General features: G+C 35.5%; 6 protein-coding genes and 1 non-coding gene across 8 annotated transcripts; 4 read left to right on the top strand and 3 right to left on the bottom strand.

Annotated features, from left to right (window-relative positions):
• The first annotated feature begins 833 nt into the window (after nucleotides 1–833).
• Nucleotides 834–1725, top strand: LOC111007868 (antimicrobial ginkbilobin-2-like protein). The gene has a single exon (XM_022280398.2). The coding sequence runs from the start codon at nucleotides 898–900 to the stop codon at nucleotides 1657–1659; it is 762 nt and encodes a 253-aa protein (XP_022136090.1). The 5' UTR covers nucleotides 834–897; the 3' UTR covers nucleotides 1660–1725.
• A 4036-nt stretch (nucleotides 1726–5761) lies between these two features.
• LOC111007732 (proline-rich family protein) lies at nucleotides 5762–6785 on the bottom strand. Its single transcript, XM_022280203.2, has one exon. It carries the CDS (start codon nucleotides 6620–6622, stop codon nucleotides 6116–6118), a length of 507 nt encoding a protein of 168 aa, XP_022135895.1. The 5' UTR covers nucleotides 6623–6785; the 3' UTR covers nucleotides 5762–6115.
• Nucleotides 6786–7766: 981 nt separating this feature from the next.
• Nucleotides 7767–11610, top strand: LOC111007758 (beta-amylase). Its single transcript, XM_022280231.2, has 8 exons — nucleotides 7767–8123; nucleotides 8292–8363; nucleotides 8452–8850; nucleotides 9041–9205; nucleotides 9284–9547; nucleotides 9673–9882; nucleotides 9952–10191; nucleotides 10270–11610. Exons 1-8 carry the CDS (start codon nucleotides 7911–7913, stop codon nucleotides 10462–10464), a joined length of 1758 nt encoding a protein of 585 aa, XP_022135923.1. The 5' UTR covers nucleotides 7767–7910; the 3' UTR covers nucleotides 10465–11610.
• Nucleotides 11611–11636: 26 nt separating this feature from the next.
• Nucleotides 11637–14384, bottom strand: LOC111007757 (pentatricopeptide repeat-containing protein At3g12770). 2 transcript variants are annotated; one of them, XM_022280228.2, is made up of 2 exons: nucleotides 12485–14384; nucleotides 11637–12376 (listed from the first exon to the last, which is right to left on the bottom strand). In XM_022280228.2, exons 1-2 carry the CDS (start codon nucleotides 13866–13868, stop codon nucleotides 11709–11711), a joined length of 2052 nt encoding a protein of 683 aa, XP_022135920.1. In that variant the 5' UTR covers nucleotides 13869–14384; the 3' UTR covers nucleotides 11637–11708. The 2 variants fall into 2 exon arrangements, with proteins under 2 accessions (XP_022135920.1, XP_022135919.1); XM_022280227.2 differs by having other exon boundaries at nucleotides 11637–14384.
• A 2129-nt stretch (nucleotides 14385–16513) lies between these two features.
• On the top strand, nucleotides 16514–20457 carry BAM5 (beta-amylase 5). The gene is made up of 8 exons (XM_022280640.2): nucleotides 16514–16678; nucleotides 16755–16832; nucleotides 17706–18104; nucleotides 18683–18847; nucleotides 18917–19180; nucleotides 19356–19565; nucleotides 19708–19947; nucleotides 20173–20457. The coding sequence occupies exons 1-8, from the start codon at nucleotides 16577–16579 to the stop codon at nucleotides 20317–20319; spliced, it is 1605 nt and encodes a 534-aa protein (XP_022136332.1). The 5' UTR covers nucleotides 16514–16576; the 3' UTR covers nucleotides 20320–20457.
• Nucleotides 20458–21615: 1158 nt separating this feature from the next.
• TRNAA-AGC (transfer RNA alanine (anticodon AGC)) lies at nucleotides 21616–21688 on the bottom strand. The gene has a single exon. It is a non-coding gene; the product is annotated as a tRNA-Ala (tRNA).
• Nucleotides 21689–21903: 215 nt separating this feature from the next.
• On the top strand, nucleotides 21904–23671 carry LOC111007958 (STOREKEEPER protein). The gene is made up of 2 exons (XM_022280514.2): nucleotides 21904–23124; nucleotides 23342–23671. The coding sequence occupies exon 1, from the start codon at nucleotides 21938–21940 to the stop codon at nucleotides 23111–23113; it is 1176 nt and encodes a 391-aa protein (XP_022136206.1). The 5' UTR covers nucleotides 21904–21937; the 3' UTR covers nucleotides 23114–23124; nucleotides 23342–23671.
• Nucleotides 23672–24321: the final 650 nt, after the last annotated feature.

The following is a 24321-nucleotide window of genomic DNA, read 5'->3' as shown; positions in this document are numbered from 1 at the left end:
ATATAGTCGTTTAATCTTACAACATTTTGGTAATGAAAAATAGATAGTAATTAATTCTAAGGTATGTAGATAGTCGTTATGGAGTTTGAATTTATTCCCTCTCAATTTATCGTAGTCTTCTTGACCAATGAATTACTCGTGAAGTTAAATTAGTGGAGATAATTTGTTTGTACAGTCTTTTTTTTTTTTTAATCAGAAGATGGCTCTTGAAGAAGGTAAAGTAATACCTGATAAAATTAATCTTCAAAACAGATTAGTGGTTGGAAAAGGGCCCGTTGGATTAAAAAGAGAGAAAGAGAAAAAACCTAAACTTTACCATTTGTTTCAAGTAACTTTATTATTTAAAAAATTTCATAAACATTTTAAAAATATCTTTTTATCAACACCCTTAATATTTTGAATTAAAAGTTGACATACTTGAATATGAAATGATATGACAATTAACATATCAGATGATTTGGATTAAATTAGAGTACCGATATAATATTTGAAATGAATATTAAGACAAAATTGAGTAGATACTTGAAAAGTAAACTCTTTTAAACAATTGACGAAAAAGCCATTGAAGACTTTTACAATAAAATTAAGTATGAAAAGAGAAAAAATGTAGAAAAAAAACTTTCCTATTAATTGAGCTGCATGTATTCCATGTTTAATTTTGTCACATGTCAACTTTTCATCTAAAATATTAGTAGACGTTTGTTTAAAAATATTTATAAAAGATAGAGAGTAGTATAAATTATCGCGAGTATTTTCTAAAGAAAGAAAAAGGTTTATAAAAGTAATATATATCTCTAATGACAACTCCTTAGTCCTTAGTCAATTTCCTATATATATTTCGATCTCTTGCGAAATGAATGGCAAGCTAAAAACTTTGCTATATTTTGCTTCCAAATCATGAGGCAATCAAAACCAAGCATATTCTTCTTTCAACTTCCACTTCTCTTCCTGTTTCTCGCAGCCTTTGGCAATAAGAACATTGCTTACGGTGGCTATTTGTACCACACATGTTCCAGCCCCGACAATTTCACTTCCTACAGCCTCTATGCTTCCAACTTGAAACAAGCCCTCGACAATTTGGCCAACAATGCCCCCCTCTCCGGCTTCGGCCTCAGCTCCACGGGCGGCCGCGACTCGCAAAACCAAGTGAACGGCCTTGCTCTCTGCCGCGGGGACATCGCCCCGGGCGAGTGCAAGGACTGCGTCGCCGCGGCCAGCCGCGAGGTCCAACAGCGCTGCCCGCTGAAGAAAGGGGCAGCCATATGGTACGACACATGCCTGTTGAAGTACTCCAACGCCAAATTCTTTGGGAAGAACCAAAACGGGGGGTTCAGGTTCTACATGTGGAACGTGCAGGAGGCGAGCGATCCGGCGTCGTTTAAGGAGCAGGTGAAGAAGTTGCTGAGTGATTTGTCTGAGAAGGTAAAGGAATCGAGGAATATGTATGCGATTGGGGACGTGGAGATTGAGGGGTCGAAAAAGGTGTATGGGTTGGCGCAGTGCACTAGAGATTTGTGGACGGCTGATTGCAAGAAGTGTCTTGATGATGCCATTGGTGAGCTTCCAAGTTGCTGTGGGAATGGTGCTAAAGTTGGGGGAAGAGTGGTTGGTGGGAGTTGTAACTTTAGATATGAAACTTACCCCTTCTTTACTGTCTAGAAATTAAATAAACTACCTTATCATAATCATAAAGTAATGTAATAAATCTTATGTGTTCGGTGTTTTCATCTTCGACCCATCATTATAAGGAGTGAATCGATACTTCCATAGTTAAGAAGATATAAGAAAATAGTAAATATTTACAAGATGTACTTATAAATATGCGGACTAACCATTCTCAAAGATATTTATTTTTGATGTTTGTGAGGTAGTATAATCATTAAGGGTCTATTTGGTAATGTTCTCATCTTTTTTTTTTTTTTTTTTTTACAATTTGTAAGGAACATAAAAATATTTGGTAATTGTTCGTGGTTTTAATTGTTTCTCATATTTTTAGGAAACGTTTCTAAACTTGTGTAAAAATGACGTTAGGTTTAGAAACAACAATATCAAGTTTTTTGTTTCTTTGTTTTCTATTTTTTATTTTTTCCATTATTTTATAATTATTGACTTAAAAAGTAAACCTAACATAAAAATTTGAATGTTTAAAGAACCCACGAAATCATGACTTAAGATAAGTGTCAATTATCGATGAGCTAAGCTCATGTTGGTTGAAACCACTTAAACTTAAATGTTATTATAGTTGAGCAGCTTAGTACTAATTAAGTCCATATCATCTATCTAAGGTGAATCAGATAAATTTGTAACCTTTGACAATTCAAATTGGGTTGAAAAGAGTGTTAATTGTAATTTTAGCATAATTTAGATAAAATATTACCAAAATAGAAACTAAAAAAATATAGCAAAAACTATGACATGTCATATGTCATATTAGTGATAACTAAGTAGTCACAAAATGTAGATGAATATATAAGTGATTTTGCTAGAAAAGTAGTTAGTTAATATCTTGATTAAAATCACATTAATTTAGCAAAAAAATCTATTCCCCATTTTTCACCAACAAACTTATTGCGTCAATGTATGCCTTTTAGAGAAAGACTAAAGGGCAAGGGCTGTCATTCGATGGTTCTAGAAGACTATTATGGGTCCTATACTAAACTGGTTTGTATCACTAGATCATTCTAAGTTAGCCTCGTAGCTTATTGTGCCGATGTATGCCTTTTACAGAAAGACGAAGGGGATGTCATTTGATTGTTCCAAAAAACTATTACGGGTCCTACATTAAAATGGTTTACATCACTAGATCATTCTAAGTTAGCCTCGTTTGAGCAACTATCTCAAATGTTCATCGATCAATACTCCTACAATTTAGATGTCAAACTAAATAGATTAGATCTCGAGGTTCTAAGTTAGAAATGCGATGAAAGTTTCAGTACCTATGTAGACAGGTGGAGGGCTGTTACTGCTTGTGTTAAAAAATATATAACGTATACTACATAGTTTAGGAGAGAGAATCAGTCGTACGACCGACTCACCATATTCTACCACAACGATATAAGTATAACTCAATAGTTAAGACATCGTATCCAATTTTTAGAGAAAAATCTGTTCAACTATGTTTATATTCGGCTAAAAACATCTAAGCTAGCAATAAAGTTACTCGGAAAAACACACCCTAATGAAAATTTACAATTATTTGATTACTTTTTATTAAATTTGAAATAATTATTAGAGCATTAATTTTAGTGGGTTGACGTAGGAGGGATAAGGTGGGAGACTGTGAGACGATAAAACATGATAAGGAAATCCATTAAAATTCCTAATTAATTTATGTAACATTATTTTATTGGTATGCCGAACGAACCGTTTTCTCCATATAATACTTTCATGTAAATGCTGAAACTATATATTAATCATATATATAAGTCACTTCAATCACATGGAAGCATTGTAATTTCTTACCCAAATTTTCTCGATTTGATGATATTATTAATTACTTGACTTTCATCATTTTAAATTTGAGATAAAAGACTTTTTTGGTCGAAATTATATTTTAACTAAGTGGAACTGGGATTAGATTATTAATAATATACCATTCATCAAAAAAAAAAAAAGATTATTAATAATATACCAAGTCAATTCTTAAATTATGTAATCCATTATGGTAAATTAATAATTAGAATAAATAATTAAATAATTATGGATTTGATCTTAAATCTAATTTATATAACATAATAGTGAGTTTGAAATAACTATTTTTTTTAAAAAAATAAGTAGTATTCAAATGGACTAAAACCTCTTTTTATCTTTTATCTTTTCAAGAAGTGGTGTTTAATAGACTAAAAATTGTTTTTTAACTTTTCAAAACTCATCTCAAACTCAATTTTAATTCCTTGAAAAACTATATATATATATGCAAGACATCATTTTGTGGTTTTGTTTTTTTGTTTATTTATTTTTTCTCCTGTTGAAAAGAATACGAATAGTTTCTACAAAGTTATGCCAAATTATCGTTTACATTACAATGTATATTATCTTTTTATATGTGGCGGTAATTTTACCAAATAGGTTAAAAGTGCGAATCCGTCACTATATTTGTTGTACTAAAGAACTATCAAAAATAAAAATAAAAACTCGTTTAAGTAAAAAAATAAATTGAAATGCTTTTCATCTCTTTTAAGTATAACAATATGTGAGGGTAAGGATGTGAACCCACAAGTTTCTGATTAAAATATAGGTCTTAACCAATTAAGCTATGTTCTGACCGTGGGCTAAAATAATAATCTTTATTTATATAAAATTGTAAATAAAATATATAATAAATTCATGAGATTTAACTTAAGAGGTAGAATTTCATGGTTATCTTTATCGCACATCTTCTATTAAAAAAATGTCTAAATGTTTTTGCCGGTAATATTTGTTCTTAAATTTAACTCTTATGGATAAGTTCATTGGTCTAAAATAACTAAGGTAAATAAAAATAAAAAAAATTAGAGAGAATGGATTCAAACTCTATGATGATCATCTAAGAATTAATTTCCTATGTGTATGCCTCTTGATCCTCATCTCAAACTTATATAATTTAAGTACAAAATTTCTCTTTTGACTAGGCAACGAGATTTTGTTGCGCACCATTAAATTTTTGACAGGTTAGAGAGGAACAGATGAAGGAAAAGATATTTTTTTTTTATCCAGAAAGGAAATAACCGTACAAAAGTTGTAACTGTGGGTTATTGCTTATTGCTACCCGGAAGTATTGTTTTAATATATGAGGTAATTTGTAATGTAATATAATAAGACGTGATTGTCGATATATACACAAACACAGTGTAAGATTGAGATCCGCAAATAAAAATAATAATAATAATAACAAAATCTAAGTGGGCTTCAGCCCAAATTGAAATAACAGTGGGCCGAAGTGTAAGGCCACAAACGGCAATGCTCCTTCAATTCCTAAACGACTGGGCAAATCCCGGTCGCCGGTTGCCGAGCCTCTTGTATGCACGTGAAATATAACAGCACAGCGGTTTAGAAATTCCAAACCTTATTAGTTTTGCCTCAAAAAAAAAAAAAAAAAACCTTATTAAATTATATACAGTTGGCAGTAGAATACACCTCCAAATTGAACCCTTGTCCTTTAGCTTTAAGGGCACATACCCTATATGCTAGGGGTCAATAACCTTCAAAAACTATTTTCTGGCCGCACGTGGTTTACACAACTCTTTTGATGTTCGCCGTTTCAATTTAATTCACAAGGCCATGCAAATTAATTGCAAACCCATTGTCTTAATATTTTTCGTATCTGTTAAAGGCAACCGGGATTAGATTTTTGCTGCTGAAAATTTGCAAATTTTAACCTGCGACTCTGTTAGAATCTGTACTTTGTCTGCGCGTAGGAGCAAAAAAGAAAGCTCCTCGGAGACAGATTTGTCTGGAAAACGTTCAGTTCAGACATTTCAGAAAGCACCCACGAACTTCCCACCAAACAGAATCAGCCTGCATTATATCTCTGTAACTTATTCAATTTCTTCGTTTTTGAATCACTGAACTCAATTTTTTTGGTCGGGTTCTCTCTGAAAATGGTATTTGGATCCTATTTGAATACTGTGATCCAGAAAGTAAAGATTCTTACTTCGGCTAGATTATCTTAGAACGTAGACGAATTTGTCATAGATCCTCTTCGAACCCGAGTATCCGACATTTTGGCTCTTTTTTTTTTTTGTAGCTGAAAAGAATTAGCTTTTTGAGCAGGAGGAGAATCTGATGAAGAAATTAGCGAAATTCAGTCAAATAAATTACAGCAATCAATGTCATCGGGAGTAGTGTAAACTGTAGACGACAATGGTCAAGGATGAACTGGGAAATACACTAAAAAAAAAAAAGGAAAAAAAGAAGCCATCAATGCGGATTCCCCTGCTTTTCTGCGAAAGTTCAGTAAAAATGGAACTGAAGATCTGTCATCAAATGCGCACAAACACCAGAAAATTGGACCGACCCATCACTCGAATCTGACACCGACTCGCATTTTACCCCCATTCTCTACAACCCATCTAAGAATTCAAGGCAATTTTTCAAGGAAAGATGAAAATGAGCTAAATAAATGAATAAATTGATCTCAGAAATTCTCATCCCTCTTACGAATCGAGGACCGTAGCTGAGAATGCATCGGACCCGGAGTCACCGGCGTCGTACTAGGCGGGGTAAACGGCGGCGGCGCTTCGGTTACTGGCGGAGGTGGAGACTGATATCCCTGTGGCGGCGGCGGCGGCGGCGGCGGTAAGGGATTAACGATGGTATCAGGCGGAGGTGGAGAAGCCGTAACGGCGTCAGGCGGAGGCGGAGTAGCCGGAATCGGATTTTGCGGAGGTGGGTTCGGATTCGAATCGGTTGGCGTTGGTGAATTTCCCGGCTGGTTGGAGGCGGAGATTGGAGCGGCGCCGCCGGGAGGGGCGGAATTGGGGTCCGGGAAGACGTCTGGAGGGGAAAAACAGGAGTTTCCGGAGCACTTATGGGATTTCTGGAGGCCGTGGCGCAAAAATCCAAAGCCAAGAACAAGGCCAAGAACCACCAAAACGGTGACAATGAAGATGAAGATCTTAGTTGCTTTGCCCACATAACACATTTTCGATCTCCAGACTTGCAAAAGAACAAACACTTGTTTGGTTCAGAAGAAAAAGATTTGGGTTTTGGTTCATTTTCGTCTTTTATCTCATGGCGGTTGAAGAACACGACCAAGATGAGAGAGAGAGAGAGAGCCTGGTTTGGTAATGGCCTATGGGACTGGACTGGGCTACTCACTGAGCTGTAACTTGAATGGGATCCCAACCACGTGAACACCAATGAAACCGTCACAGTTCTTTTACCCTTTTTAACTTTTCTTGGCTGAGTGAATGACAGGTAGGATTTTTACTTTTTTACTGTTGGAACATGGATCAAGGGAGGGAGAGTGGGTGAAGGGGAGGTGACAGATCTTGAAATGAGGAAGAATTGGCCATTGTTAATGGAGAATTGCATCTGAATTTCTCTTTTAACTGACGAAATTAGCTCCAAAAGGATGAACATTTTTTCCTTGTTGGATTGGTGGGCAGTGGCGGTCTGCAACACCATGCCCACGAGCTTAAGTGGGGCACTATTGAGATATGGTAAAAGCCTGTGGGGGATTATTGAACTTCGAGAAAATTCCTCTTTCCGCAAATAAAAAAAATGAAAAAGGGATTTTGTTTGTTATTACATAATATAACCAGTAGAAAAGATATCAAGAATGGAGCCAACCAGGCATGTCTGTCAATGCCAGGTCACTCCTTTAGAGGAAAAATTTGTGCTGCTAGGTTTGTATGGATACTCTTTTTATTTCATCATTCTCACATCAATATTGTATTAAAATTGATGTGGAAACTCAAAGGTGAATAAAGGAAATATAATACTCTGCATAAATTCATAGTATCGAAATTTTTCTCGAAATATTTCCTCCTACAGATAAGGGTTAAGCAGGCAGTTAGCTGAACTAAAGATTTTGACTGCTTGTAAATAAATTTGAAGACTAAAAACCATCTTAATTTGTCAAAAACTTAAACTCTTCCAAGCTGTCACTATTCACAAGAACCTGTCTGCCTTGTGCTAGTGTCTGCAAGAGGACAACAAATAAATCTTCTAATCATACATCTTCTTCCTAACCTTTCACCAATCAAATGGAGTTGGACATGAAGAAACTACAAGACATTTTTTTGTTTCTTGCTTTAGAGAAGAACATGTATGGATTGTGTTTCTCTAGCTCATTCATTATCCTTACCTTCTTTTATATGTGTGAATTCATGTTCGCTCATTTCCTATCTACTCCAGTGATTCACAACTTTAGTTCTGAAAATCAGCAAGTCCATAAAAAATAGAACGAAATGGCTTCATAAACAATCATGACAAGTGTTGTGTGCCAAATGCATAGTGGAATCATAGAGAGAATTGCACCATGCAGCAGATATGTTCAGGGTAAAGTGAAAAGTAAAGTTCAAATAAAGAAGCAACTCAACTGGTCTCTCCCATGCTGCTCTGTTGCATCAAGGAGCAATCTTCGAACAACGGCATATGAGGCAACTTCGATAGAACCCGAGGGAACGACGCTCCGGGATGTATATCTTTCTGCTTAATTCAATCTTTCAGTTAATATGTTGGCACATTCAGGGTCACAAAATATCTTGTTCTTTTGGAAAGCCAATCTTCTTTCTCAACTTGATGCACTTCATTGATATTTATGAGTTTGGGACTTCAGTCTTCCCTGAAACTTTTCTTTCATGCAGGTATCAAGCAGCCATCCCGATTACGACAAAAAGATTCTAGAAAACTATGTACCAGTTTATGTGATGCTCCCAGTAAGTTGCATACAGAATTCTGTATACTAATATTTATTAGAGTCAAACAAGTTCAGTTTACCTTTTCTTCTTATGTTAATAACACCAGTTGGGAGTTGTAACAACTGATAATGCATTGGAAGACAGAGATGGGATAAAGAAACAACTCGGACAACTACGGGCAGTAGGTGTGGACGGGGTGATGGTTGATGTTTGGTGGGGGATTGTAGAATCCAAAGGTCCAAAGCAGTATGATTGGACTGCATATAAGAGCTTGTTTAAGATAATTCAAGAATTTGGTCTGAAACTTCAAGCTATAATGTCCTTCCACCAATGTGGAGGGAATGTGGGAGATTCTGTAAACATTCCACTCCCCAGTTGGATTCTCAAAATTGGAGAATCAAATCCTGATATCTTTTACACAAACCGCTCGGGTAACAGGAACAAGGAGTACCTCACTCTTGGAGTGGATAACCAGCCTCTCTTTCATGGACGAACTGCTGTAGAGGTCAGCTCCCTGCAACTGCTTGTCTGATAAATGAAACCATAAATATGATCAATACCCAAAAAATAGTCAAATTGGTGACAGTAAATAAGCTCAATAAATATTGATTCAACAAAACATTTCCCTTAATGATACCCTTTGATCCTGATGTAAATGAGTAGAAGAAAATCATGAAAAGAATGGAAGTACGCAGGTATACAGGGATTACATGAAGAGCTTCAGGGAAAACATGCGAAATTATTTAGAAGCTGATTTTATAATAGACATTGAAGTGGGACTTGGACCCGCGGGGGAGTTGAGGTATCCTTCATATGTAGAAAATCAGGGATGGGTATTTCCTGGCATTGGAGAATTCCAGGTAAGATTAGCTTAACATTTTAAGGACACTACCGTGTTCTGGTTTCAACTTTGTTTTCTTCATTTCCAAATATGACAGTGTTATGACAAATATCTCAAAATGGAATTCAAAGACGCTGCAGCAACTGCAGGACACCCAGAATGGGAACTTCCAGATAATGCAGGAACTTACAATGACACACCTGAATCTACAGAGTTCTTCAGATCAGATGGAACTTACCAATCCGATGAGGGAAAGTTCTTCTTGACATGGTATTCCAACAAACTATTGAGCCATGGTGATCAGATCCTTGACGAAGCCAACCAAATCTTCCTCGGCTGTAAAGTTAAATTAGCAGCCAAAGTACGTCTCAGAAGCCAAATATTTTTCTATATCTTTACCGTTCTAGTAAGGTCTAGAAGGATAAGATATTTTCTTTCTTCTGAAATCATGTCAGTGAAAGGCATTGCACTTCCTCATAAAAACAGGTAGCTGGGATTCACTGGTGGTATCAAACGGAAAACCATGCAGCAGAACTTACATCAGGATATTATAACTTGAAAACTAGAGATGGATACCGACCAATAGCAAGGATGCTATCACGTCACCATGCAATTTTGAATTTTACATGTCTAGAGATGAGGAATTATGAGCACAGTTTAAAAGCCAAAAGTAGACCTGAAGAACTAGTTCAGCAGGTACAATTTAATGATTGTGTAAGTTGGTCTTAAGGAGAACTGGTAAAGAATAATAAATTTCACCAACAGGTTTTAAGTGGAGGTTGGAGAGAAGGCATTGAAGTAGCAGGAGAGAATGCACTACCAAGGTATGACCATGCAGCTTACAATCAAATTCTTTTAAATGCTAGACCAAACGGTGTCAACAAGGAGGGTCAACCAAAACTTAAGATGTCTGGAGTGACATACCTTCGACTTACTAGCAAACTCCTGCGGAAAAGAAATTTCAATATATTCAAGAACTTTGTGATGAAGATGCATGCTGATCAGGTAATGAATTACATTGTTCAGAAAAAGCAAGTGTGGGATGGACATGGAGGATTAATCGAATTCTTTTGTGTTTCGTAGGGTTACTGTCCCAACCCAAAGGACTATAACTGCTATGTGGTTCCACTTGAGCAGTCGAAAGAAAAAATTTCGATGGAAGAAATTTTAGAAGCAACCGAACCATTGGAACCATTCTCATGGGATAAAGAAACTGATGTGCCAATTGGTGGTCCTTTTGTGGACTTCTTTAATAGAATACTATACATATTAAGATGAAAGAACACCCAAACAGAAGTGAGCATTGCTAAACACAATACGTTACTATAAAGTTCATGTCTAAGAAATATCACACCTCTTATTATTAAATAAAATTGATATGAAAGTTTGAAACAAAGTCAAAACCAAAAATCGCCATAGGAACAAATTCATATATAAAGTGGTTAAACCAACGCATGATAATTTCTCCATCCATGAGTTTTGGTATTAATTTTGTTAGAGTGGTAAGCTCCAGAGACTTGAAAGATTCTTAGTTATTCTAACTTTGATCTCTGAAGGGATATTTAAAGAGAGCAAAAGCAAAAGCAATTGTCAACAGCTCACAAGCAGAGAGGAGGGCAAGCAAATAAATCCCATCAGCTTTCGACCCAGCCTTTACCATTAGATAAAAATTGGTTCAAGCTTCTATTGGTTTGTTGTTCTTAACGTAACCAGAAATCACAGAATTCAAGGAAACTAAATCCCTCTCGAGCATTTTATCAAACACATCCCGAGCAAGATCCATGTTCCCAAACTTCCAAATTCCACCTAACCATCAGATGCAAGGGCCTTGTAACTTGTAAGCAATAGAGTACCATCAGAAGCGTAACCTCAAATCACACAATTTCAAGGTAAAAAATATTTTGAGCCTACCATTATTTCGGATAATCAATATTTCCCGACCAACATATCAAGGCAACAAATATTTATAGGCAGTCATTATTTCGAGGTTACTATAAAGAAACCGAACCATAGGGAAATCCTTATCATGGGATAAGGAAACCAATACGCTAACTGGTGGTCCTTTTGTGGACATCTTGAACGAATCCTGTGCATATTCCAAGTGAACAACAACAAAACGAAAAAAAACAAAACAAAACAAAAACAAAGACATTGCTATACACGAGGTTACTGCAAAGTTTGTACCAGCTTATGATTTAGCAATAAAGCAAGCATAAGGGAAGGAAGTATAAAGAAAAATGAATCATTGTTCCAGTCTCCAATATGTACCAACCGTTCCAGTTATAGGCCACTGTGGCTGCTTCTCCCCAACGAACTTGACTGATGTTATTGTAATCTTACGAACCATTGGATTTTTATGCCAATTGGTGGTCCTTTTCGTTGATTTCTATAACGAAATCCTGTACATATTTAAGGTAAATAACAACCAAGTAGAAGTGCACATTGCCAAATACAAAAGGTTCCCATAAATTCATGCATAAGGAATATCATACCTCTTGTTATTATACAAAATTGAATAGTAATTACCAAAAATCACCACAAGAACAGATTCCATCTATAAAATGGTGAAACCTGTGGTTATCACGCATGATAATTTCTCGATCCATGAGTTTCGATATTAATTTTGTTACCGTGTGGCAATCTGCACATACCCGAAGATTCTTGGTTATCCTAATTTTGGTCCCTGGAGGGGTATTTAAAAGAGCAAAAGCAATTGCCAATCGCTCACTATGATCCCAAAGCATCTTCTCCTTCTGTTCTTCATCAACATCATATAAAACTGAACTAGTATCAGGCTTGTGCCCTTCCTCCTTGAGTCGCCAACTGATATCCTTTAGTTTGGCATATATATCTTTTGTCTGTTGGTGTGACCTATCTCCAACAAAGAACATATGAACCTGGCTGTCAAGCTCAATTAAGCTGTACCCTGCTGGTTTTTTCAGTCCATGTCTCCTCATTGTAGCTCTCACCTTCTCCACATCAGTCCATTGTTTCTTAGCAGCATAAATATTGGAAAGACAAATATAGCTACTAACCCTTGTTGGGTTTGTTCTGAAAATATTTTGTGCTGAAATTTCTGCCAACTCGACATTTCGATGAAGCCTGCAAGCAGAAAGAAGTGCAGCCCATATTTCGGCTGGTGGTTCTACTTCCATATGCTTTATCAGTTCATATGTTTCATTTAGTAGGCCTGCTCTGCCAAAAAGATCCACCAAACATAAGTAATGAGCGAATCCCGGTTTGACATTGTACTTATCAGTCATTTCATTGAAAATTTTTTTGCCCTCATTAACCAAACCTGAATGGCTACATGCTGACAGGACAGAAGTTAGAATACCCTCATCGGGAACAATGCCATTTGCTGTCATTTTATTAAAAATGGATATAGCCTCTTTTCCCCTTCCATGAATTCCATAAGCTGCAATCAGAGCACTCCAAGCAACCATATTCTTCTGAGTCATCTCACAAAAGACATGGTGTGAGCAAGATAATTCTCCACATTTAGCATACATGTCTATAAGGGCAGTTCCCAAAAATGAATTTAAGAAAAAACCTATTTTAGCAAAATATGAATGGACGGACTTGCCAAATTGCAAGGCTGTAATCTTTTCACAAGCTCCAAGGACAGCTACGATAGTTATCTCATCGGGAGCCGCTGTTCTTTCGACGAACATTTGGCAGAAAAGTCTTAAACTTTCAAAAGCATCTCCACTTAGTTGATAACCTGAAATTATAGAATTCCATGATACAGTATCTTTTATCTTCAACTCCTCGAATAACAGCCTAGCACCAGCAGTAGAATTGCAATTTGAGTACATATCAATCAGCGAGTTCATCAGGAACTCATTAGAAGTAAAATAATTATTACGTACAGCATAACAATGGATCTCCTTCCCCTGTTTAATGGCAGCCAGATCAGCACAAACAGAGAGGAGCGCAAGCAAAGTAGTCCCATCTGCTTTCGACCCAGCCTTCCCCATTCGATAAAAAATCATTAAAGCATCCATTGCATTGTTATTCCTCACGTAACCTGAAATCATAGTGTTCCAAGAAGTTAAATCCCTCTCAGGCATTTTATCAAACACCTTCCTTGCATCACCCATGTTCCCAAACTTCACATACATCGCTATAAGAGAGTTGTTGACATAAATATCAGATTCCCACCCACAAACCTCCACCCGACCATGAATTTTCTTTCCCATTTCAGTAAGACCCAAATCACCACACGCCTTAAGAACAAAAGGGAATGTAAAATTGTCCGCCTTGAATCCTAAGGTTACCATTTTGCGATACAGGGCAAGGGCCTTGTAAGCATTAGTACCATCAGAAGCGTAGCCTCTAATCATAAAATTCCATAGGAAGGAATTTTTCAAAACAACCCCATCGAATATCACCTGGGCTTCTACCATTCGACCGCAACCGGCATAAAACGCAGCAAGTTTGGAATTGAGATAGGCATTGTCCTGGAGATTCCCACATGTGAGCATATAGCCATGTAGTTTCCGGCCTTCTGCAGATGATTTTTTGTTGGTGAGGGATTGCAAAATGGCTCCACATTGTAGAGAATTAAGTGGGACTCTTAAAGGGGGCGTGGGGCTGGAGATGGCGGTTGTATTCAGAGATCTCTTGAAAATGATTAAGTTATGAAATATGAATGGTTTGAGAGCAGCTGTGCCGATCATGGGAAGAAAGAAAAAAGAAAGTGAAGCATAACCATATGGCTATGGCCTGCCAAGCTATTGCTAAGCGTCGCGGTCTGCTATTGATGCTCTGTGCTTTCTCGGCTCCCTGCACTTCTATATAATAGTTTAATTTACAACTTTGATGGAAGTAATGATGTAGTCCAATTTCTATATTTTTAAATGGATAGTAATCTAGTCTTAAAAATTAGATTAGATTTAATAGAAATTTAACGTGACATATCCATGCGTACAGATAATGTGGAACTGTACTATCACGACTTTTCACCCCATTCTCGTCGGCGATAGCTTCATTTTCTGAAAACTGCCAAAGGAGGACGAGGCTTTTGGGTTCCTGAGCTAGTCCATTTGTGATAAGGGTTAGAATCGCCTTCAACATCAGAAAAAATTCTGAGCCAAAAGCCAACTTCTTCCTCCTTTTCCACTTTTCAGAAAATGAAGGCGATTCACGCCAACAACCCCATCAAATTATGAAAAATGTTTAGCATCAAGAAACATGTCTCCTTTGCCAGTTCACAAAAAAAAAGTCCCTGTTCTCATTCACGCCAACAACCCCATTGCTGAATTATTAATCATCCTTCACTATACTGACGAGGTCTGGCCCTCTGCTCCTTCGATCCTCCCCTCTGACCCTTACAATCGGGCCATGGCTCGATTTTGGGCTGCGTATGCTGACAAAAAGGCAACCATTTCAATTCTGATTCCAATTATAAGAATCGCCCGCCTCAATTGGGTTTTCTTATTTGGATGTTTTATTCCGAAGCAATTGGTGAAATTTATTGATACACACCATCTAGTTGAAGTGTCTTGAAGTCGGCGAATATCACGAAGCAGCGAACGCGATTCACCGCCGGACTGCTGGTTGAGCTTCTCGGAGCCTACAAAGGCAGACGAGAATGAGATGGCGTGAACAATGGGGTGATTAGTCGTGAAAGATAGGGATTGGGGACATTTTTCTTTTATAATTATTGTTTTTTTTTAAATCTTAAAACGTTTGGAATTTGAACCGACCCAAATTTGAACCAATTGCACAATTCAACATTATTTGTCACATGATACGTCACTGTTAAATCTAACCCAATTTTTAACGGCAGAGACTTATTGTTATCAATTTTAAAATACAGAGACTAAATCGTTATCTTTGAAAATTCAGGACTAAATCGTTACATTCATCAAAGTTCAGGGACCAAATGTATTTTTTAACCTTTTATTTATTATTACATTCGTAGATTTGTCCTAAATTTGGGCATGTACATTCTTTTGACACGATTTTTTAATGTTTTTGTTGGTTTTTTTTTCTTTTTTAAATACAACATATAAGGATGAGAAAACTCACAGATTGGAGATATATGTCAATTACCGCTGGTTCGCCTTGACAAATATTTTGTTAGTTAAATGTTGTATATTGTTTGGTTGATTCATAGAATATTTATAATTTTTCATTTTAATACAACACTTAGTTAAAATTAAGTTTACTTTTAAAATTAACTCGCCCACCTAAGTATAAGGAAAATTCCTTTTTTTTTTAATTATGCTTTTAACATTTACCAACAATTTTTAAAACATTTTTTAAATGTCCAAATGAAAAAGGAAAAACAGAAGTTAAAAGTTTTTTTTCGGAGGAAAGAAGTTATTTTAGTCTATAAAATTAGACCATATCTATTATTTATTAAGTCATTTTAAATTTTAGAACAAAAATTCACTCACTAGATTTTTCCCCTCTTTTTATTTTATTATTATTATTATTTTTTACTTCACTCACTAATCACCGCTATGAAGTTTAGGGGAAGAAGGGACTCTAACTGTTGAAAGACACCTAAATTATTAATAAGGAAACGTACAAAAACCAAAAGGCGATGTCCAAAGAATTTTTATCTTTTTATATTAAAAAAGGTAAATGAAGAAATAATTGAATTGAATAATTACCAATTGAAATTCCTCCTTCAATTATTGAAATTTGGCTTGGGAGTGTCTCGAGAATTCAAAAGCAAATGTTCTTAGTAACTTTTTACTATGCCTTATTCTTATGCATCTAACTATCCACTGCTAAAAAATTAAGAACATAAAAATAACTACTAATATGATATTTCGCACGAGATAACTGTTATTCAAATGTAATTGAGTGTGTAGACAAGTACATTGTTGAGAGAAAATACTTCTTTATTGATAGGTCAGGTCAGCTATAACCAACATTAAAATTTTTAAAGCGTTAGAGAAAAATGTAAAATAAGAAGTTAAGAAATAACTATCAATTTTTCAGCAGGGGTCATAAATATAATAGGTAGTTAAACATTATTGTCTATCGGAATGTTAAAAAAAAAATATTTATCTCCTTGTCAATGCAATACAACCAGTCAATATTAAAAGAATTATAATATTTTGAAAAGAAAATAAGGTAAATTTTGATTTTGAAAATACTAACTTGCTTAGTGGTTATAAATCCTTTTTGACGAGGAATACGAAAGAATGAGAGATGATACGATCCTAATTGACAACAATATCTCACCGTACAACACCAATAATAGAATGAATTCAGCTGTTGATACGACCTATGCGGACGAGAATCTACCAAATAATTTCCAGTGTCGTTTTTTGATGATTTAGTCTCAGTCGTCTCATCTCTTTCATTTGAAATGCTTACTCCTCTGCTTTGCTCCTTCTCTCATCGCCTGCCCAAATAATCCTCCGCCATGGCAAGCATTCTGCACGTAATTTCGCCCTGTTGCTGCCCAAATTCTGTGCCCAAAGTGCTTCCTGTGGAAGAACTCAAACCAGAAAGGCCAACAAAAAAGGTAAAATAATCAATTGTGCCGAAAATGGGTCTACAAAATTAAGGCCTAATTTACACTTGGGATTTGATTGGTGCAGGCGTCGAGCACAAGCAGCATTGTTAATAACAATAAGGACAGGCTATTAAACTACGTCCCAGTTTACGTCATGCTTCCAGTAAGTGACGAGTAAATTTTAATTCCTGTGTTGTTTGTTGTAAATATTAATCCATGCACAACTGAGCGACTGAGAGATGGAGGCCTGCTAAAAATGGCTTTAGGGTTCACCAAAAACAAACAGGGTAGGAAACAGAGGCACACCCTAGGATTGAGCTTTCTTTCCTCCTCGAGATAATTACAAGGATATAACTGTAAAATGAAAATATTTACCTTAATTTATTGATGATAAGGACCAAATCTTAATTTCATTTGACAATTTGTTAATTTTTATTAAAATATTTATTTTTGTATTTCTCTCTCTTAATTGGGTGATAAAGATTGTAGAATGATTTAGAAAATAGGAAGATATTTGGCTTTTAATGGTAAGGAATAATATTGTCTCTACCCACCACTAAATATAGAAAGAAAAACAAATACGTTTTATAAAAATTAATAAGTTTGTCAATTTTTTAGTTGCAGTGAAAACAAAATTTATACTTCAGAAACCAAGTATATTTTAAAAAATAATCCTTGAACTTGAATTAATATATTTGATAAATCTCTAAAATTATAAAATTTTGTCTTTTTATGTAACTTTCAATTTTATGGTCAACCTTTGATATTTCATACTAATTACGCAAGGAATTGAAAAGTCTGAATGATATCATATACAAAAATTGATTTAATATCCAATAAATTTGTGAATTTTAAAAGATTCAAATGGATTAATCACTTATTAAATACAAAATTAAAAATTTTAGAAATCAATTAAACAACTAAACTTGTGATTAGTAATCAGCCCAATTTTTTATTTAACAAAAATGTTTAGAACAAAGCAACCAAAAAGCTCATAATTTTTCATCTTCTTGAATTTTGATGAAACGTGTTACAGCTGGGAGTTGTGAGCAGCGATAACGAAGTGATAGACGGCGAAGGGCTGAGGCAACAGCTGAGAAAGCTGCGAGCCGCCGGAGTGGACGGCGTGATGACGGACGTGTGGTGGGGAATTGTGGAATCCAAAGGGCCAAAGCAGTACAATTGGAAGGGATACCGGAGCCTGTTTCAGATACTCCATGAATGCGATCTCAAAGTCCAAGCAATAATGTCGTTCCACCAGTGCGGCGGGAACGTCGGCGATGAGGTTTACATTCCGATCCCGCCGTGGGTTCTTGAGATCGGAGGATCAAATCCTGATATCTTCTATACCGACCGCTCCGGCAACCGGAACAAGGAGTATCTCTCTCTCGGTGTCGATAACCGCCCACTCTTCCACAGCCGAACCGCCGTTCAGGTTTCACTTCTCTTTCTCTTTTGGCCGACTAAACTGTAATGTAATCTTTAGTCATGTTATAAATTTTTGTTAATATTGAAAGACTTTATAGTTTAATATACGACTTTGGCTGTCAATCGAATATCTATACTCCCGTATTTAAACTTTTAAACTATTTTTACATATTTTTTTATTTCAAATAACTTTTTAAATGGTAAAAAAGTTATTGGTTTTGGTCACTAAATTTTTAAATTTATTTCATTTTTAACTCATATGAATTCTTATTTTTGATCCCTGAAATCTTATAGGTTAGTCTCTAAATCTAACAAATAAATATTTTAACTCTTACATTTATATTTATTTTAAGGAATAAATATGATTTTTATATAGAGTTATTTATTAAGTACTAATATACCAACATTTTATCTAACGTTGGATTTAGAGTCAAGTAATTTAATAGAAATGTAAGTTTTTATTTGATGAGTGATATATCTTTTTCATCGAATTAAAACATTCTGCTAAACACTGAATTAATATATGTAACAAAATTAAACTTGAAATTCAAAGGATATCTAACACTAGGCTGCATGATTATTCAGATGTACAGGGACTTCATGAGCAGCTTCAAAGAGAATATGGCAGAATTTATAGCAAAAGGAGTTATAATAGACATAGAAGTTGGACTTGGCCCTGCAGGGGAGCTAAGATATCCTTCATATCCACAGAGTCTGGGATGGGTTTTTCCCGGCATTGGAGAATTCCAGGTCCGTAAACTAAACTAAATTTAAAGTCGATGGGTGACGGTAAATTTAATTTTCTTTTAAACGCTTCAGTGTTACGACAAGTATTTACGCGAGGAGTTCAACGAGGCTGCAACAGCAGAAGGATATCCAGAATGGGAACTGCCAAATAATGCAGGAACATACAATGACACACCAGAATCCACACAGTTCTTCAAATCAAATGGCACTTTTCAATCAAATAAAGGCAAGTTCTTCTTGACTTGGTATTCTAACAAGTTGTTGAAGCATGGAGATCAGATTCTTGATGAAGCCAACCAAGTTTTTGTGGGCTGCAAACTCAATTTAGCCATCAAGGTAAAGAGTTCTATGTTCAGCAAGGATTGGAGTTAAAAATTTTGAACAGTGCTAAAAAAAATATACATTTGACTCCCTTAACGGTGAGAATCAAATCTTGTCCTAATCACCATCTTTACGGTTAAGAAGCTAAGTATTTTTTGATAAAAAATTGATGTTTTGGGCATTAAAACAGGTGTCTGGCATTCACTGGTGGTACCGAGAGGAAAATCATGCTGCAGAACTTACTGCAGGATACTACAACTTGAAAACTAGAGATGGGTATCGACCAATTTCAAGGATGCTATCAAGGCACCATGCAGTCTTGAACTTCACATGTCTGGAGATGAGGGATTTTAAACAGAGTGAGCAAGCCAAGAGTGCACCAGAGGAACTCGTTCAACAGGTAAAATTCACACCACTTGAACGAAACAATAATGCGTATTGAACACATTAGTGAGAGGTAGTGTTAAGAACTTGGTATCATTCTTAATTACCGTAACTTATAATTTTACTGACTTAAATTTTTGGGTTGGATGGTATAATAGGTTTTGAGTGGAGGGTGGAGAGAAGGCCTAAAAGTAGCGGGAGAGAATGCATTGTCAAGATACGATGCTGCAGCTTACAACCAAATGCTTCTCAATGCCAGACCAAATGGTATGGACAAAAATAGCGAACCAAAGCTTAGGATGTTTGGAGTGACGTATCTTCGGCTCTCTAACGAGTTGTTTGCTAAGAAAAATTTCAAAATATTCAAGAAATTCGTTAAGAAGATGCACGCCAAACAGGTAACAAACAGAGACGATCTTCCATATACAAATTAATTTTTTTTTTACCTTGAATTAGATGTTAGTTACGTTGTTTATAGAAGTACAAGTTATTTCATTTATAAAGAAACAAGAATGTTACCAAGTAACTTCAACCATTTTTTGACTTCATTGACGTGATTTAGACATAGAGAATGATCATTCTCGCATCATACTGATCGAATGGTTTGTTTGGTTTTGTTGAAGGATTATCGACCCGATCCTAGTGACTACAACCGCCCTCTGGTTCCGTTGAATCGCTCTGGACCAGAGATTCCAATAGAAGTGCTTTTAGAAGCAACCAAACCGATGGAGCCGTTTGTTTGGGATCAGGAAACTGATATACCAGTGTAATCGTATGGTGCTTTAATTTTGTGGAGTTCATGAACAGAGTCTTTAACGCAAGTAATTGAGGCCAACAGGTTTCTGTGTTTATGTAATGGCCATACAATCTATCAATAAAGGGAACCGAAACTAAAATGTTTAATCATAGTTCCTAATGTTTAAAACCACTTTATATAATTACTAATATTATAATATTTTTTTAGTCCCTTGTTGGTGGATAAATGTTTAAATGGGCTAAAAAATTTATAATCACATAATATTCAGTAAAGTGAAGAAAGTTTTGTAGGAAAAATATCAAAGGATAGAAGAAAATTTATATTTCATCGTTCAAATTACTAAATAATTGGTAGAAATTTTAAATTTTTTTTTTAATATTGATAATCTTTTTTACCATCTAAATTTCTGCAAATTTACTAAATATTATGTAAATAGGTGACTAAATTAAAAAAATATTAGAATATAAAAAACTAAATTGAAACTTCCTAAACAATTTTGAAAAACTCAAATTAGGAGCCAAAAGGTGTATCTACCCCATTTTTATTAGGTGATTTTTAATGATTTTTAAAAGGATAAAAATGCTTTCCCACCTATTAATATATATATTAAATAGTACGGTGTTAATTATATAGTCAGAGTGATTTTGAAAATGTTAAAAATTCTTAATTTATTTTATGTTCTTTAACAAGTACAAGGTACCTTAATCAATTAACATACACTATGTTAATAGTTAATAATATATTATTATTATTATTATTACTTTCTAATACAATACATGAGGTGGAAAATTTAATTCACAACCTTTTGGTTGGAGATTATGTCAATTATCGAACTATGCTCGTTTTGACACCAATATATTATTTTACTTTATGATTATAATAATAAAAAGTTGAGTTGTTAGTTCGAACATAATTTATTAGATTAAATATTTATTACCATCAATCGGTCGATAATTCAATCTCACAAAATAAAAAATTAAGTTTCCTACTCTATGATAAGTGGCAACTGCAACAAAAAATAATTTAGTATTAAATTTGATCTATTAATTCCTAAAAAAAAGATCTATTAATTTACAGAAAACGTATTTTCTCAACAAAAAAAATTACAGAAAACGTAGATACTAATAATAACTGAAAAGGTGTTTAAAGAAAAATAATAATAATAACTGGAAAGGAAAAGTTTATAAAATAATTTACAATTCATAGCTGGTGCAGTGGGACCAAAGTGGGTGACGATAATGTTATTTAAATTTTGGAAAAAGGTGAAAATTAGAAAAATAAATAAAAAGTTGAAAAATAAATCAAAACATGGAGAAGCGGGGTATCGATCCCCGTACCTCTCGCATGCTAAGCGAGCGCTCTACCATCTGAGCTACATCCCCTCGTTGAAACAGCAACCATAATTAATTATAATAATAAACCTTTTAATTATTGACGTGCGTGAATTATGCTGTCATTCCCGCCACGTATTTTTGTCACTTTTTGTCACTTTGGGAATAAAATACGTCGAACCAATAAGGACATGCCACGTCAAAAATACCCCAAGGCGTGAAAAACCCTACTCCAATACACTATAAATTTCTGACGCCGGCTCTTCCGAAGCGAAACCTACTCTTTTCTATTCGCTTCTAATGGCACCGAAGCGGCTCGTCGAAGATCTGCCATCCGCTGCTCGCTTCTCCGATGCCGAAGAAGAGGAATCCGATTTCGAGACTCTCGAAGAAGATCCAGAAATCGATAATGTGACGCCAAATTCTGAGGATGAGAACGAAGAAGACACCCCCGAGGAGGAAGAAGAAGAAGAACAGCAACCAATCCCTTCTCCCATCTTTTCCAAACAAGAAAATTCCTTCGATAAAGATTCTGGGTTCGTTTCAGATTCCGATTCTGAGAAAACCCAATCCTCCCCAAGCGCTTCCGCTTTCACCATCAAACCGATTCTCCGCAAATCCCCATGCGGTTCTTCGAAACCTAGAAAAAGTTCCCACAAATCGAATTTGGATTCCGCGACTGTGGCGCCCAGTTCCGGCTCGAAGCGCCCAATCGAGAGCAAATTTCACGGGACAGAGTCGAATAATAAGAAGAAGAAGGTAATGCATGGGGAAGATGAAGAAGGAAAGAAGGTCTCTGGCTCTGGAATTAACAGGCTCTGGAGCGAGGACGACGAGATCTCCATATTACAGGGCATGATCGATTATCAATCGGCAAAGGGATCGGACCCGTATAGCGATATGAGCCTGTTTCTCGAATCCATCAAGAAGAATCTAAGCGTGGACGTATCCAAGAACCAATTGATCGATAAGGTTAGGAGGTTGAAGAAGAAGTACAAGAACAACTTGGAGAAGGGCCGAAATGGGGACGACCCAGTACTTCTGAAACCCCATGAGCAGAAATCCTTTGTGCTGTCGAAGAAAATCTGGGGTAATGAGGCGAAGAAGAAGCCAAGGAAACAGAGTGTGAAAGCTAGCAATTCAGTGTCTATAAGCTCGCCGAGAGTGGATGTGGAAGCAGCAAAGAAAGATCAGACTGTGAATGTGGAGAGTAAGATTTTGCCAGAGGAGTTTCTGTCTGATTATCCATGGCTGAAGGCATCTTTTCAGATGGAGAATGATAAGTTCTGCTCAGAGGGGCTAATGCGCCTTGTTAAGGAGAGAATGCCTTCAATTGGGAGTGAGAAGGCAAAGGAATTGGATGATAAATGGAGGAAGCTGGGAGAGGGAGAACTGGAATTGTACCTGAAGAAGGTTGAATTAGTTAGGGAACAATGTAAACTAATATTGGATTCAATGGGGAAGGCAAGGAGCTAGAGCTAGTTAAGGTAATTAATATTTTCTTGGGAAAGTTTTTTTTTTGGTTCTGAAATTCTTTTGAATATGAGCATTTTGGAGTGTACTTGTCCCACAATGGCAGAGAAACTGGTACACTTTTAATGGGTGGTGGCTAGAAATAGTTGCTTTTTCTGTATTTTCTGAATTACAATATATAATAGATGATATTCCTTTTTGGCGTTTTTACACATCTCTTTGTTTCTTCAGCTTCATTCTGGTCTTTTCTGGTTGCAAGTTTGGCCCATTAGAAGCAAATGAAAGGAGAAGTAGCCACCACTCACTCAACCACGAAGAAAATGTTTATAACATTTGAGTTAATTTTACTAATGTCTAGAATTTTTGTTATTTAATATTTCTGTTGATACAAGAGAACCAGAAGTTGCTTTACTAATGGTGTATTATCTCTGCAAGAAGATTTGCATTGAAAATGGCAGGGGTTTTTAGATTAGAACTCTTGCAGAGTTTTAACTCACCCCATAATATCCTATTTCTTCTCTTCCTCTTCATGAATATAATGAAGCTTTTGGTTTAATTTCATTACCCAGAAGTTTTTGCTGGTGTATTCTAGAAGAGATCTAAACTTTTTTTATTTTAAGTTCAACATGACCGAGTATATATGCCTTTACGGTTTGATGCAATAAATTTTCGTGTACAAGGAGATATTTGATTTGTTCTTATTCTATATTCTTTTGGATCTCCAATAATTCATTAAAAAATTGATCAATCATTATTTACAAGTTGTTTATCATTTTCTACATAAAATTTTTTCTCAGGCCTTTTCCTTTTCTTCTCTCTCTCTCTCTCTTTTTAATACTTTGAGGATTTCTTGCTCTTATGAAGTCTGACTCTTTACACAAATTTTAACAGTAATTTGTTTGATTAATGATAGATGGTTTACAAAACCAGGGTTCTGAAAAGATGAAAACTGTTGATTCAGCTTCATCATCAACTGAATCATGGTATGAGTCAAATCAACTATGATGAAGTTTCAAGATCAAAACTAGATGAATATTTTCTAATATAAAAAGCTAGTGAACTCAAAGTAAATGGTTGTATTAAAACTAATGAAAAATCTGTTGGTGTGGGTGATTCCCCAGTTGAACTTTTTTCACATAAGCAATAATATTTGTCTCTAACACAATCTATTATGGTTCAGACTGGCTACAACAAATCTGCAGTTTCTACAG

The sequence above is a fragment of the Momordica charantia genome, assembly GCF_013281855.1.
Source record: "Momordica charantia cultivar OHB3-1 chromosome 4 unlocalized genomic scaffold, Mcharantia_2.0 BLBB01000004.1, whole genome shotgun sequence".
NCBI lineage: Eukaryota > Viridiplantae > Streptophyta > Magnoliopsida > Cucurbitales > Cucurbitaceae > Momordica > Momordica charantia.
This window is presented reverse-complemented; position numbering and strand designations above follow the sequence as displayed.

Coding starts and splice junctions, on each gene's coding strand:
- LOC111007757 (XM_022280227.2), bottom strand. CDS start 13,868: ATGATCGGCACAGCTGCTCTCAAACCATTCATATTTCATAACTTAATC.
- BAM5 (XM_022280640.2), top strand. CDS start 16,577: ATGGCAAGCATTCTGCACGTAATTTCGCCCTGTTGCTGCCCAAATTCT. Junction 18,105..18,682: donor ACAGCCGAACCGCCGTTCAG/GTTTCACTTCTC, acceptor ATGATTATTCAG/ATGTACAGGGACTTCATGAG. Junction 19,948..20,172: donor AGAAGATGCACGCCAAACAG/GTAACAAACAGA, acceptor GTTTTGTTGAAG/GATTATCGACCCGATCCTAG.
- LOC111007758 (XM_022280231.2), top strand. CDS start 7,911: ATGACAAGTGTTGTGTGCCAAATGCATAGTGGAATCATAGAGAGAATT. Junction 8,364..8,451: donor CAGTTTATGTGATGCTCCCA/GTAAGTTGCATA, acceptor TAATAACACCAG/TTGGGAGTTGTAACAACTGA. Junction 9,883..9,951: donor CTGAAGAACTAGTTCAGCAG/GTACAATTTAAT, acceptor TTTCACCAACAG/GTTTTAAGTGGAGGTTGGAG.
- LOC111007732 (XM_022280203.2), bottom strand. CDS start 6,622: ATGTGTTATGTGGGCAAAGCAACTAAGATCTTCATCTTCATTGTCACC.
- LOC111007958 (XM_022280514.2), top strand. CDS start 21,938: ATGGCACCGAAGCGGCTCGTCGAAGATCTGCCATCCGCTGCTCGCTTC.
- LOC111007868 (XM_022280398.2), top strand. CDS start 898: ATGAGGCAATCAAAACCAAGCATATTCTTCTTTCAACTTCCACTTCTC.